General features: G+C 28.1%; 2 protein-coding genes across 3 annotated transcripts; one reads left to right on the forward strand and one right to left on the reverse strand.

Annotated features, from left to right (window-relative positions):
* Nucleotides 1-1,882: 1,882 nt before the first annotated feature.
* Nucleotides 1,883-3,842, reverse strand: LOC113869188 (delta(8)-fatty-acid desaturase 2-like). The gene has a single exon (XM_027505394.1). The coding sequence runs from the start codon at nucleotides 3,499-3,501 to the stop codon at nucleotides 2,158-2,160; it is 1,344 nt and encodes a 447-aa protein (XP_027361195.1). The 5' UTR covers nucleotides 3,502-3,842; the 3' UTR covers nucleotides 1,883-2,157.
* An 8,550-nt stretch (nucleotides 3,843-12,392) lies between these two features.
* Nucleotides 12,393-15,764, forward strand: LOC113869912 (probable membrane-associated kinase regulator 6). Of its 2 annotated transcripts, XR_003505499.1 has the most exons (3): nucleotides 12,393-13,071; nucleotides 13,177-13,280; nucleotides 15,588-15,764. XR_003505499.1 is itself a non-coding variant. In XM_027506432.1 (2 exons), the coding sequence occupies exons 1-2, from the start codon at nucleotides 12,447-12,449 to the stop codon at nucleotides 13,182-13,184; spliced, it is 633 nt and encodes a 210-aa protein (XP_027362233.1). In that variant the 5' UTR covers nucleotides 12,436-12,446; the 3' UTR covers nucleotides 13,185-15,720. The 2 variants fall into 2 exon arrangements, 1 of the variants encoding a protein (XP_027362233.1); XM_027506432.1 differs by having other exon boundaries at nucleotides 12,436-13,071; nucleotides 13,177-15,720.
* The last annotated feature ends 213 nt before the right edge of the window (nucleotides 15,765-15,977 follow it).

Below are 15,977 nucleotides of genomic sequence, written 5' to 3' on the forward strand. Positions count from 1 at the left end.
ATAGTCGAGTCGTTTGAGATGATAGAAAAAATTCTTAGATATTGTTTTCTATTTTCTCAAATTACTATTGTTATACATCCATTTGTTTAATCTAAATTAGTGATCCAAAACAACTTAGAAAATTTATAGGCTTTTTTATAATTTTTAAAAAAATATATACTAAAATGTAATTTTTTAAAATTAATTTTTTATGCCATTGTAACTGATAAATTTTATTTTTTTTAATAAAATTTTTAAAAAAATGATGGAACCTATTAAGCATGCATGTGTGTAAAGTTATGGATCAAAGAACAATTTAAAAAAAAATCATCAGAAAACATTACTTGCATTTCTAAATTTTTAAAAAATAATAGAAATATATAAGAAAAATATCACCAATATTAAATAATAATGACACGGGTTAAGAAACAAGAATGTATAACAAAAAATGTCTTTATTATCAGTAACGAAAATTTTATTTCATTATATAAGAATACACTAAAAAATAAAAAAAAATAAAAATTGAAGAGAACATCTCTTGTACATTAAATTTGAGTGCTCACTCTTAAAAATGTAAATCTAAAGCTAAGACTCATGCAATGATTAAAATAGAACAATGATAGATAAGATAAGAGAGGATATTAAGAGTGAAAAATACATAAACTTACCCAACTCTTTCATAATCCAGCCCATTATTGTACAAATTTTGAATTATGAACACGATAAGGCAAGATCTTTGAAACAATCTCAATCATTTAAGCTAATATAAGATTTTTCAAGCTAATATTTTTAAGCTAACATTTAAAGTTTATTTGATGATAAAATATAGGATTCAAATAACAATAAAATATAGTAAAAGTAATATATGATAACGATAAGATGATTTTTTTAATTTTAATTTATATTTAATGCATGATAAAACAGTAAGTTTATTTTACTTTCTTTTAACTATTTTTTATAAGATAAATTTTATAATATAAACATATCCTATCTTATTAAATAAATACTAACAATTAAATAAAAAAATTTATTTTTTTATTTATCTTATACAATAAACGTGTTTTTGCGTTTCAAAATTTCACACTAAGGTTTAATATGAACTTTATTTTCCTCAGGCCGCGAGACTGAGAAGATGTTTGATGTTGACCTGATCTTATTCTATATCACATTCCAACTCTGTATTAGTTAACATTTAACAAACAATTAGCACAAAAAAGGATAAACATTTAACGATCAATCCATTTCAAGCTGCCTGTGAACCATCGTTGTTTTACCTTTTTGATACCACTAGATTATTTTCAAATCACGATCCTCTACAGTATTTTTCAATGACACTACCACAAGAGGTATCAACTTCTTAATTAATTTTTTAAATCATAAAATTTAGAGAAATTATTCTTATGCAAATTATAAAACGAGCAAAATACAAAAACCAATTTACGTTTATGATTTGATTTAGCAATAGAGCTATTAACAAAACCCTATATCAGGTTCAAATTCATTTTCACATCCTCAAATACATCAATTCTCAAACTCTGCTAAACTACTTTTATTTACCCTTACCAAATATTGCTTACTATGGAATTTATCTTCAGTGGCTGAGAATAATCCACGCTGTTTAACCTTGCTGATGCCACAAGATTTATCTATCTTCTAGCAAAAGCTAAATTCATTCTTGAGCCAAGGATAACAATGCCATCAAATTGCTAACTCAAGCCTTAACTTCGAATGCAAGGATTGAGCCATAACATTGACATTATGACAAGCTTCTTGATTATTTTCTTCTTATTTTTCAGGCACAAACACAAAGTGGCTTGAAAACCAATACGCCACAGTTCTGCTCAAAAACCAGAATGAAAGAAAAAACAAATATTCTGCTCGAACACTGATGAATAGGAAAACACATACAAGATTTGATGGAATGGTATAAATTTCAGAAGCAAACAACCAATGCCAATGTAAGAAAAAGAAGTGAAAAGGCATATAAGGATATGAACTTTGTATCGATGCAAAGCAAATGAACTGTAATATCTGAATCATAATTTCTACACCACACCTAAGCAAAAAGTTAAATTCAATGCCCCAACTTGGAAATGTAGGGGCTTACAAAGTGATAATTTTTTTTTTCAAGAACAAAATAAGACCTTAACAGTATCCTAAAATCCAAAATTAAATGTCTCAGCCATGAGTATGAACAGCTTCCCACAACAAATTCTTGGGCACAGGGTTAGTTAGGTCCCTGGCCTGCAAAGCAGCACTCCTAAGGGTCCTAATTGTCCATTGATTGGCCTCCCAAAATGACAAGCTTCTATAAGGCAAATTATGCTTCTTGCATAGGTCTCTAACCAAAGGGGAAATCTTCCTCAATTGGCACCTAGGTAGCCTTGGAAACAAATGATGCTCAAGCTGAAACTGCAACCCCCCAAAGAACCAATCCATCCAAGAGGAGCAAGAGATATCCAATGTCCCACTTGTCTGCTTCTCAAACCAGTCATTGCCACTTGGTGGCCCAACATAAACATTTGCAGCAAAGTGATTCAAACAGAACTGAATATGTTGAATGGAACAAACAGCAAAGCTAGCTAACACAAACATAACCTTCTCTGGCAGATTTGGGAGGTAAGAAACAAGAAGAGGGAACCAAGTCCAAAACACAAGGATTCCCACTATGTTCAAAGCTCTATCTTGGACTTTACGCTTAGAAAACAAAAGCAGAAGTGTTTGCACATACAAGTTGACCCTTGCAACGCACATAACTGGATAAAAAGTCCAGTGCTGGTAACTGATGAAGAACCTGGCAAAAGAATCAAACTTTAATTCCCTTCCATAGAACCTAGATGTGATTGAGTTGAAGAAACGTGAAGACACGGCAAAGACTGGCATGTGCTGCAGATCAGGGTCATGGTCAAGGCTATTGCAGGCAATGTGATGAGCATTGTGAGTCCACTTCCACCAAGCCATGCTTATCCCAGTCAAGCAATTCCCAGTAAGGATCTGTGCAAACTTGTTGAAACCATGACTTGTCATGACCACATAGTGGCCAGAATCATGGCCCACATAAGCACTTTGCATCCAGAGCAAACCCAACAACATAGCAGAACCCAAATGAGCCCACACGCTGCTGCATCTCAAAACCCCATAAAGAACAACAAGGAACATGACAGCAACAGATGCAAGTGTGCAAGAGGTAACATGCTCCTTCTTGTCAAAAAGACCCAGTTTTGAGAACTCAGATGCAAGCTTTCTGTAATCCCTGGAAACCTCAGAAACCTTGAAATCTCGTAGGTAATACCCAGTGAAAAACTTGTCAAGAAATTTCCACGCTGTGCCAGGATGGTAGGCTATGAATGCATCTGTGACATCTTGACCAGCAAGGTTCAATAGTGGAACATCACCACCAGGATGCTCCTTGACCCAATCTGTGACATTGTAAACCTTCCCTTGAATTGAGATCCACAAATCTCCCTCTTTGTTGTGCTCTTTCAGCTCCGCAGAGGTGATGTACTTCTTCTCACCCTCCATTGTTCTCTCTTGTGCCAACAAAAACACAAATCAAACAAACACAATGAGAATAAGAATAATAAGACGAAGATGAATATAATGATGGGTTGGTATCCGATTCTGCAATGCAACAAAAATTTTAATCAAGGAATCCCCTTTAACTGCAATGGGGTTACGAAAACAACCCCATGAAAGGGATTTCGATTTGATCTGGTTCAGGGATCTAAAACCCTTTTAGCTTCTCTCTCTCTCTCTCTCTCTCTCTCTCTCTCTCTCTCTCTCTCTCTGTTACCTAAGTTGTTGTTGAACTTTGTTATCGTTCTGAGCGAGTTTGAATCTTTTAAGGTGCCACAACTTGCGTTACATACAGCACAGAAACGAAAAGTTTAATTGTTTAAACCTAATTTTTTTAAAAAAATAACCATAATAATAATAATAATAAATAAATAAATAAAAGAAGCATGTAATTTAAAAAGTTGTGGCTGGAACATGTTGATGGGACCCTTTGAGAGTGACATGGGGTTATATTCGTGAGTGGGCCAACGCAATTGCTTCGCTGGATGATATGGTCCCTCTGCTTTCAACGGCTCTTAGAGCAGAGGCTACTCAACTGAATTACTCATTTTTCGAAGGTTAGATTATAGCATAAGACAATTTATTTTTGGAAAATTGCGAACGCGCTTTTCAGCAGTTTAGCTTCACATGAACCACCCTGCAGCGTGTCACTGCTCTGTCAGCAATTTCACAGACCTATTTCTTTATTCCTTTTTTTAAGAAAATAATCTCCATTTGTAATTAGTTTTAATATATTTTATTTCATCTGACTTATTTTCTGTAACGATAATGGAAACTGAGAAATCTATTTGATGGAAACAAATATCAAATTATAATTATCGATTAAGATTGATAATGAATAAGGTTGAGATAAATATAAATTTAATTGAAATAATATATTTACTATTTGTAATGTGTTTATTAGATAAGAGGCTTTTTTTATTGAAAAAATTATAAATCCAGAAAAGGTAATTATCACAAATTACCAAAAAGTTTAATTCAAAACAGAAAAGTCTCGTTCGAATTAATTATCGTGCTTAATTTGAAAGGAAACCTAGTACAAGATAGTACACTTTGTCAAAATTACAGCAAGTAATCAAAAACTTTGAGTCAGAATTTCTCCATATAAATCCAAAACTTGTGCAAATTGCACTTGCAGTGCATCACTTAGATACGAAATTGGGAGTAATTGAAAACCGTTGGCACTACGAAAAAAATATCCCTATATATGGAAAGGAACTTATTGTTCTTTGAACAAGTCTTTTTCTATTTATTATGGACGATTTCAAAGGAAACCTACTAGAAGGATTCAACCTTGTGGAAATTATAGTGTAGACTAAAGATTTCAATCTTTCTTTTTTTTTTAAATAAGAATGTAATAAAAGGTAATTAACATTTTACCTTTTTCTGGTCAATTTATATAAAATAAATGTTGTTTTGTTTAGTTACAATTGTAAAATATTATTTATATTAAAAGATAGTCGTAACTGTGATTTTTTAAGAGGTTATTCAAATATTTTTTTAAAATTTCAAAAATTTAAACGAATACACTGAAAAGTTTTAAAAAAAAATTAAAACAAACGACCCTTGATCTTAGATAGGTAGATCGGAGTATCCGCCCAAAAGTAATGGAAATTGCATTGTATGTCTCGCGTAGGAAATTGGGAATAATTGATAACGACACCATATAACTTTTGTTTATTATTGTAATTATCTGTATTTTTTATTGTATGATCTTTTAAAATAATGTTGTTTTATATTATTAGAAAAGTTGGCAGTTGAACAGAAAGTTAATAGAAATGTGAAACAACAGTTTTTTCCTTCTTTTAAGTTAACCAATTATTTCTTAAAAAATTAGAGACCATCGTTATCCTTGTAAAATCAACACCATACATTTAAAATAACAAATTATTTATCATCAGAATTTTGTCTGAGTGATAAGTAATTTAATATTATAAATAAAATTTTAAATTTAAATTTTTATATATATAAAATATTTTTAATAATAAACTTATTCACTATATTTAAATATGTGATTTACATTAAATATAAATTAAATTAGATGAAAAAAATAAATTATCTTATTTTTTTATCTAATACATTCAAATATAAGCCTATTTCGTATAATTAATTATATTTATAACTAAATATTAAAATAATTCAATCTTAAAAGTTTCAAATAAAAACTCTAAATTAAAAGAAGATATTTCTGACATGGTTTTTGTAAATATATTAAAACATGACAGAGCATGATATATAAGTTTTGATTAAAAGAATAAATAACAGTCATTTCATCACGATCCTGCTTTATTTCCATCTGTCCTGCCAACCATATACATCAATGCATACAGATCACCAGATGGGTACCTCCCAAATGGACATTAGAATAATGTTAGTGCTTTTTTTTGGTCAAAATAACTTTTCATAATGCATATATTTTATTAATTTTCATTACACTATTTATCTCATTTTACTTTTTTTCTTACCTCTGTTTTATTGTAAAAGTATTATATATATTAAAAAAAAAGAGTTGAAATAACAGTATTGAAGATATTATGTGTGATACCCCTACACTCTTGGGTCTTGCTTAATGTCGGGTCCCTTCCTTTTAACATATGACTAGGGGTCAACCACACATATTTTTTATTATGCTATATTATCTATTATATCTCTTATTTTTATTTCTTTTATTTAAATATTTTTCTAAACAATATTTAAAAATTAAAAACACGTGTGTTAATAAATTGTCAATTTTATTTTTATTTTTAAAATACTTAATAAAAAATTTATTAAAAAATAAAATATTTATTATATTTTATGTTTCTAATATTATAACGAAAATTTATTATTTCTGAAATTTTAAATTTAATTTTAAGAATGAAAATTAACAAAGACAAATTATAATAGAGATAATGCACTGTAAAGTTTATGAGACAGGTATATGGAAAAGTGTCTCTTCTGAGTGGTGGGGCCCAGTGCTATTGAATGATTCTTCTTCTCACGCGCCCCCACAGCACATGATAGATACTTGACGCTCTCACCGTCATTTCTGGAACGTGCTAATTCCGAGTTTACCTCCTCTCTGTCTAAAATCACCGTTCTGCATCCACAAATCATAATAGCTTTTCATTATAAATTAACAGTAAAAGTTATATGCTTAGTTTACCATATAAAATATCGTGCACAATATATTCGTTGTATTTTAATATAATATGTGTATTTTCATAAAAATCATTAATATACATTTGTTGTTTTTTTGTGAAATTATTATAAAAGCATTGAGGTGATTTATTAACTATTTCATTACAAGTTGTATTTTTAATATTGCCTTTATATATTTTTTATAGTATTTAATAATGACTTTTTTTTCTTTTTAATGATGTTAGTTGATAGTGTAATACATAAGTAATAGTGCATCATAAAACATTTACTTTTTTAAACCAATATAACTCTTTTACATTATTTTTTTAAAATAATTATTGATTGATTAATTTTAAATTTAAATTTGAATAAAATAATTGGAAAAATTATTTAATAAAACTTTGCAGTTTAGGTGGCTTAAAATTTATAAAATTAATTTTAACTCGTTTTTAAAATCAATTCTATATAATTAAATACATTCTAATTCAAATTTCAAAACAGTCACCCAAGCACACACTTAATTTACCTTGTGTTTAGTTGATAAAAACAATCAACAAAGCCCTATCGAATGTGAAAAGTTTAAGCCGAAAATAAAAATTTTAAAAAATAATATAGAAAAATAAAAAGGTCAGCATGTGTTTGTTTCGCAATCTCGATGAGTCGACGCAGCGTCACGTGGGCGAAACAAAATTTTACTTTGATGTTTGGTCCCTTAAAATACGTGAAAGGAGTGCATTCCAACTATTTCTCCCAACTACTGAACACGAAGGCAGAAGGGAAAGAAAAAATGTTCCTTCTACTTAGAAATAGGACAATAAATAAATATTTTTTATTTATGTACTATAAACGATAAATTCAAATAAAGAATAGTATCAAGGTAACTAATTGATGCATAAGCAAATAAGCATATGTAAATACTTGGATATATTTTAAAATAAAATAAATTTTAATTTTTTAATTGTATTTAATAGTATCAGTTTTTATAAATTTTACTTTTTTTTTTATAAAAATTTATAAAATTATTCTTTAAGCACTCAAAAATTATTATTTTAGATCTTTATATAATTATATTATATATATAAGTTAAAAAAATTATTTAATAAAAGAATATCACTTAAACAGTGTTGAAAGTAATTTAAGAATATATTTTTTACTTATTTAAACAACTATTAGTTAAATAAAATTGATATGGCTTAAGCAATTTATGTAAACAAATAATTCTTGCATTTTTAACTTAAGTAAAAAATAATAGTTTAAGCAAAAATTGGTAAATTTTGTATTGTTATTATTGCATAAATTTAACTAAATGAATAACTATTAGCTAAGTGGAATTGATATTGCTTAAGCAAATTGTGCAAATAAATAATTCTTACATTTTTAACTTAAGTGAAAAAAATAAATTAAACCAAAATTGGTGCAATTTGTATGGTTATTATTATATAAATTTAGCTCAATCAAATATTGTATTGCTGAAGCGAAACTTATAAATAATGATTTTATTATATTTATTTATATTCAACCATATCTTTTTAATTATTACATTTATTTTAATTTTGCTAAGTTGTTTGTTATTAAGATAATTGAGATGAGTATATGATATTTTTTAATTTAATTAGTTTTACCTACAACAAATATTTCAATTTAAAGTATGATAATGCAAATATAATACGATTATTTGAGTTGTTGGATTTGAGAAATAAGTTTACATGCTACTTAAGATGGAGTAATTAGGTATAAGTGATATTCAAGTAGGATAAGAAATAATTAAATCAAATTTCTACATTGCTATTAATAAGTTTATATTTTGCAGTATTTTATATATTATTTTTATATATTTGACCATTATTTAATGAGAGTTTTGTACTATTTTTTACTAATTTATTTATTATTTGTTATAGTTTAGCATAAAGAGGTTACCAATGCATTGTTAAGAATTTTTGTTTGTTATAATTACATAAAATTTGAGGCATGAAGCACACTCTTACTCAACAATCTCACTGGAGTATTTTAATGACATGCATTACTGTGTTTAAAGGCATGCATGACCCTGCTTTCTATCTAATGATTCAAATTTAAAATATTTTTTAGGATTTTAAGAATTGTATTTCAGGAACAAGAGAACCTACAAAAAAAAACATCTTTACTTTGCTGACTTTTGACAAATTTTAGAGATGTTTGAAAGTGGAGATCATAGACAAAAGACATATAATATTTTTCCATAATCTAAACAAATGATTGAAAACATGTTTTGGAAATGAAAACTCTTTTAGTCTTTTTCTCCTTTGAGGATATCTTTCCATTGTCTAAATAAGTGATTGAAAACACATTTTGAAAACAAAAACTCTTATCATCTTTTTTTCGTTGAAATTCCTCTAGTTTGCTTTATATATATATATATATATATATATATATATATATATTAAATGAATATGAATTTTTTTACATTTATTTTCTTTGATCACATCACTATGAGTAGCTAAATTTGTAACTAGACCTAAAGTGAATCATTTGCTTACTTTGTGTGATTTTTGTATTTAATGAAAATTATGATTCTCTTTTTTTATTGGTTTTGCTCTAGCGTTGTTAAATACTTTGAAAATTGACGTCTCTTTATATCTCATAATTAGTTACATTGTAAGCGACAATATATGTAGTTAATAAAACTATAGAATAAAATGAAATAAAGAAGTATATTGACTAAACTTAATTTTTCTTTTTTAACTAGTTATTAAATTATCAAATTTATAGGCTATTTATGTTTTTTTTTTGTTTTTTTTTTGTCTTACATATCCATTGTGAATAATAATTTTAAAAAAATTATTGCTAGTATTGTATAATCATTGGATGTTAATAATATTAGTATAATTGACAATAAAAAAAAGAGAATTAAAATTAGATTAAAAATAACATAAAAAGTGTAAAAAGAAACTTATATATCTTTTGATTCATCTTGAATAGTTTATCATTATAAATTGTATTTTTTATTATACTTTCTGATTTAAATATTTTATAAACCATTTTTATTTCATTGTGCACTATTTAAAGTTTAATTAAGTAGAAATTATTTGATTTTATTGAATCTTTTAACTTAATTACTTAAATATCTCTTTCACATTTTTAACTTTAAATTTAAACTACAATTACTAAATTTATCTGCCTAGCTGGTAGAATTTATTAAAAAATACTTAAAAAGATCTATTTTAAATATATATTATTTTAATATCTTTAACTTGTAAAATATTTAAAAATTAATATATAATAATATAATTTTTAAAAATTTGTTATACTATGTTATTTTATTCATTTATTTATAAGGTATACAATACACTACCTTTATTTAATCATGAGGTAATATTTAAATATTAATAAATAAGAGAATTTGGACATATTAAGTATTAAAATAAAAGAAAATGACTTAAAAATAATATTTTTTAAGTTAATCTCTAATCATAAAAATATTAAATTTATCAAAATATAAAAATTAATATATAAATTATAAATTTATACACTGTTAACAAAATTTTAAACTATACAATAATTTCTATGTTTTTTTTAAAAATTAAAACTCGAGAAAGAATTAAAAAAACTATGCTAAGTTGAATAAAAGGTACGTAATTTTTTATTATATAACTAACATATTTATATTTTATTAAGATATTTTATTATGTTATTATATATATTAATTTTTATTATCATGTATATTATGAGCTCGGTATAAATGGCGTTGGGGTTAGGTTATTTTTATCTCATTTAATTTCTTTGTCTCCTCTAGAATAATCGACTCCTAAGTTTAACACTAATTGTTGTGATCAATTTTCACCTTGGCTTTGTCAATTTTGAAGACTCTGTCAATTCTTATTTTTAATAAAAAAATTATTTTTTTTGCTGGAATAAAAAAATTATTTTTAGCTTCTTAACACGTGTTTATGAATCACATGTCAGAAAAACTAGTTTTTTCCTACCATTCTCCATCCAATTGAAATAACTAGCAACTGTTCTACACTTTTTATTAAAGAAAAATAATTTAGTACAATGCCTCATTGGTTCTACTATTCTACTTGTATTTTCTTGTTTAATTTATAATAGTTTGCTGAATGTGGTGCATCGAATCTCAGCTTTGTTTGTCCATAGAGACAGTGATTTCCCTAACTTACCGGAAAACTGCAATATAAGTTTCATGTAAATTAGGTTAGAATCTTACAACAAACAATTAGAACCTTGTTAGTTTCTTTTTTATTTTAATTAGGTATAGAGATATTTATAAATATATGTAGCTATCGACTAGAGTCATTCACAACTTTGGCTTTTACCTGCTGTTATTCTTTTGGTCCCATTAGATTTTCAGTTGAGATGTACCTTGAATTAATGGCTGTGGTTGGTATTATCTACTTATGTTTAAACATAAAGCGACGGTTGAGACAATGAATAGGGTTTGATTTTTAAGGTAAATGTTTTTCAAAACTTAAGTAAGAAGTTTTTTTCTTCTTCAGGGTAAACCGAAATAAGTATTTATTTTAATTTCCTAAATTTATAAAACGACATTTGTTTTAATCATTATGTATATGAAACAGAAATAAAAAAGAAGAAGCTAAAATAGTAATTTTTAAATATTAAAAACCAAAATACAATTTTTGTAAAGTTAAATTAATCAATATTTATAATTTTAAGAATTAAAATAGGCATTTACTCGTGTATAATATATAGACACAGTGGAAAAGGCAATGGGGTGGTAAGTGTGAACTATTATTATAGCATCTCTTTGTATCTGAGCAGAAAGCGTAGTTTCAGTTGATTGGTGAGACATAGCCATTAACCTTTTCTCTGGCTGTTTGTGTTGTTTTATGGTTCTATAATTCTATTATGTATGATTGACATTATGTTCAATATTGTGGGGCATGTTTTCATTCTGGTTAGGCGTTCTTGGATGAATAGGTTGATGCTTTGATAAAGGTCGACCTTATTTCTATTATAAGTACATCCCTCAATTTTTGTGATGGATATTTGAAACTCTAGGCCCAAAAATTTCAGATCACCAAATCAATGTGCACTGAAATAGACATGAATATATATTTGAAAGTTTTTTGGGATCTTGTAAACGAGTGTGTTAAGATAATTAGTTAAAGAGTATTAAATATTTTTAATTCTTAAGTCTTACGAAGTAAAATATTATCTAAAGTATTTTATTTTATTAAAAATAATCACAACTGTTTAACTAGCATACTTTACAATTAAGGATATTATATTGTATCATTCAAGTAGTTTTCATACCAAACTTTATGGCATTTATCATGCTATTCATACGCCAAATCCTAAGAACCCCGTTTTAGATCATGAAACATGGCAATCGTCACGCTCCTTTTATTATCATTATTATTATTTGGTGTTTTAGATTCTTCCTTGAAATACGAAGGGTTATCTTATCAAGCAAATTAAGTTAATGGACTACTTAATTTTCTTACAAATTATAAAGACTGAGAAAGCAAGCAAAACTTTGATTTATTTATGAAATTTTGTTTGTCCAATAGAGAAGAAATTGCAGACAACCATAACTATATAGATGAGAAAGCAAGCTAAACTTACTACTTAAAGTCAATACAATTTTGCATTTATATTGTTCCATTTGTTCCCTACTTGACCTTGATAGAATAGACAAAGTTTCCCCTTGTGGTCACCATTGTTTTGTCACTATAAGCTATCAATAACATCAATTTGTCCTTAGGAGTATATAACTTTTTTTTCATTCATCATTATTTGCCTAAAATCCTTGCAAAATGGAAACCTCAGTGCCTCTAGCCAGTGATAGTTTTTCATATAGTTGGTTATCAAACTCTAAATCCCCTGCAGATACTCTTAGAGAATCTGTTTATAGTTCCTATGGAGACACCTCAGAAGAATTCAACTTCAGTGTGAAAAGCTCAGATGATTTATTGCCAGAATGCCAAAACTTTAATTTTGATATTTCTATCCCTCACTCACCTCTTCTTCTTGTTCCTGCTGATGAAATTTTCTCTGATGGTCTTCTTAGGCCTATGTTTGTTGACTCTTCCAAAGTAGAGTTTTGCAATACCCCCTCAGATTCTACTCTAAATAAGCTTGTTTCTTCTTTTTCTTCAAGAACTATGGAAATTCATCATGGATTCCTAACAAGGTGGAGAAAATCGACCCGGCGAACCTTGGTGGATTTCTTTAGGTATGTCAACCAGTTAAGGCAGAAAGTAGGACGCTCAAGGAAGAGTATTAGAGTTGATGATATTGATAAGACAGATTGGCAAGTTAAATGTTTGAGCAGTTCACAGACAGCATCTCCAAAACTAATTACATCCCATCCTATTGGTGATTTGCATGATCATGAGAACTCAATTTATGAAGCAGTTCTCCATTGTAAAAGATCAATAGGTATAGCCATGCTTTTATTTCATTTCATTTCATTTCTATTTTAATGTGTGTGTATGTGCGTATATATACCTAGGAAAATAAAATTACTTCTCTTCCTAATTTCAGGAAAATGATCCTTATCAGGTAAAGAGAAGTGAATTGTAGAAGGAGGAAGTGGAGAGCTCCTAGAAACAATGGTGGCTGATTGAGCATTCCAACTTTTGTTCTTGGTGTAGTTTCTCTTTTCTTCTCTTTTAAATGTTACCTTTTATCTCTCTGCTAAACCATGCAGTGCGTTTTGTTAGATACTAGCCAAGGGATTTATAATACCAAATTTCAGGAAATGTTGGATCCTATTGCTACTTGATTTTGTATAGGTAATAATCAATATCACAACTATGCATGTTTTACTTATATATTAAAAGACAATTTTAGCTGGAGGTTTTGGATCAAGGTTACCCTAAGGCCTAAGCAATGAAATTAATGCTTCTAGCACATAAGCTCTGCCAAGAGAAAACAGGATGTCCAATTTGTAAACAATGATAAGAGTTTAAAAGAGAAACCTAAATCTTTAACAGCTTGAATTATCATCATAAAATGTTGGGTTATAGCTAATAAAGATCACCAAAGGACCATCACAAGTCTTTGTATTCTCTTTCTTCAGTAGTATTTCTTTCCCAATGACCAAAAAATAAAGTAGCATTTCTTTCCCATTCTCAATGTTATTTCCTAGAGAGGTAGGGGTCCCTCTAAATGTCAAATGCTTTGAAAAAACCTCATTTTTCTGCCTTTGTGAGACAAGGTATCAAGACATAACGTGCTACACATATAGCAGGGTGGCACTTTGTGCAAGAGTGTTTCTCTGTGGTTGCTATGTTAAGCATTCACAAACTTAATCTGACTGCAATTGCAACAAACCAACAAGGGCAGGAACTGAGCCAGAAAAAAATTAATGGGATAATCAAACTATAGTATCAATGAAAGTCTAAAAGAATAAAATATAATAATATTAAAGAAAAATTTTAATTTCTCAATGTTTCACATTCACAACAATTTCGGGGATAGAGAACAATTTTTTTTTCCTTTGAGGTAGTAAACTATATTTATATTATCTACCCCAAAACTTTAGAAAAAATATATATTCTTCTCCAGACATGAAGTAGTTAGGGAATGTTTGCTGCAGAACACAAAATCATAACCAAAGAGAGTGTACCTGAGTGAAGATGTTAAAAGGTCAACCTGAATATTTTACAAAAAACTTGGTATATATGTTTGGATTTCAACTTTATTAGTGATCTTCTAGTGTGAATATTTCATTTATGTCATTGACATTTACTAATTCATGGCACACTTAGAAAAGGTTATCATATCATATGCTCCCCGTTGAAAATAAGCCAGACAAGGAGGGCACAAAGGACAAAGGATGTTAGAAGAAAAATCCATATGTGACTCTATCACCATAATTCCTGCATCTAATTTGCATTCTTTGTTCTCTTGTTGAAATATACTTACTCCTTATCTATGATGAACCCACTAGAAAGTGACCTTGATCATCACTGAGCCTCTCTTCAACTCCTTGAAGCTTCCCTAACTAATGTAGACAACATGTCACTACACTGCATTGCTTGTGATCATAAAATCATTGCCCATCCCACTCAATGTGGCATCTGTTCAAACATGCTCTTGACAAATAGGGCAACCCAGTGGTGGATGGTATTCGGCTGGCGGTTTCCATGGCCCAACAACAAAGTTTTCTTAAAGACTATTATTTTTTAATAAATGTTTAATCATTGATCACAACAAATAAAAAAATTGTCAATTCTAAACTTTATTATCCCTTTTTCTTTTAAGATAAAATATCTGACTCCCCTCATGGAGGCCATGAAAGAAGGAATGTAACAACACTAATAATTGTTAGAAAACTATAAGACGTTCTTTGTGCTGATTGATACTTGCTTGTTTTATAGCTAAGGCAATTTCAAGAAAACATTAGTAGTTAGTGGCCACAGCAGGTTACAGTAAGTTGATATTAAATTATGAATCAGACAATAAATTTAATCATAAAATTTATTAAAATTTTGTAATTTTTTAGAAGTTTTTTCAATTAACTTCCTCAAAATATGAAGTGTATAAATTGATTTAATCTATAAAAAATAATTATTTGTTTTATATATTTTATTATACAAATATTTTTATGAAAATTTATTCAAACGAGCTCTACTGAATAACCGAAACATAAAAAATCAAAGAGAACTTGTGCATGACAATAACTGTACAATATTTCACTTGGATGAAAATGTGGCAGAAATGTATTGATTAAGAAATGAACATATGTTGGAACTGCATGGTGAAATTTCAACCATCGACACGTGTTGCATTGTGAGCAAAGGTGTGGTTTTGACAATCACACGTATTTTATGATAAAACATGTTTGATGGTTCTTAAGGAAAGGGTCCCAATTAATTAGAAAAGAAGTGGTTGGGGACCAGTTCCTTTTGTGTCACTTGCATGCTGCTCACATTATCATTTTCTTACAGTTATGGGCAGTTGCAGCATTAGATGATTAGACTTGAACTTGGATGTAGCTCTTCAGCCAGAAGAGAAAACGTTTACAGCTCAATTGGAGATTAAAATGTTCCAATGCCACAAACTCATCAACATTCTTATAATGCTAAGGATGTCAATAGAGCGAAACAAGTATAATAATAATTCTCCCATATCCATTTTATTTATATCAATTGCAACTTGCAACTATATATAAAAATTTACAAAAATAATTATGCAATATAATATTATATTAACATTGCAAAATGTCACTGTGTGCTTATTTACCAAAAAAATCATGATAAAATAAAATAAAATCTCATCTTAAAATGGTAAAAATTTATATATAATATTAATAAAAATATAAATAAAATAAATATCCA

The sequence above is a fragment of the Abrus precatorius genome, unplaced genomic scaffold, assembly GCF_003935025.1.
Source record: "Abrus precatorius isolate BTA unplaced genomic scaffold, Abrus_2018 Scaffold6, whole genome shotgun sequence".
Taxonomy (NCBI): domain Eukaryota; kingdom Viridiplantae; phylum Streptophyta; class Magnoliopsida; order Fabales; family Fabaceae; genus Abrus; species Abrus precatorius.

Bases quoted from the DNA above. Each gene is read 5' to 3' on its own strand.
- LOC113869188 (XM_027505394.1), bottom strand. From the start codon at position 3,501: ATGGAGGGTGAGAAGAAGTACATCACCTCTGCGGAGCTGAAAGAGCAC.
- LOC113869912 (XM_027506432.1), top strand. From the start codon at position 12,447: ATGGAAACCTCAGTGCCTCTAGCCAGTGATAGTTTTTCATATAGTTGG.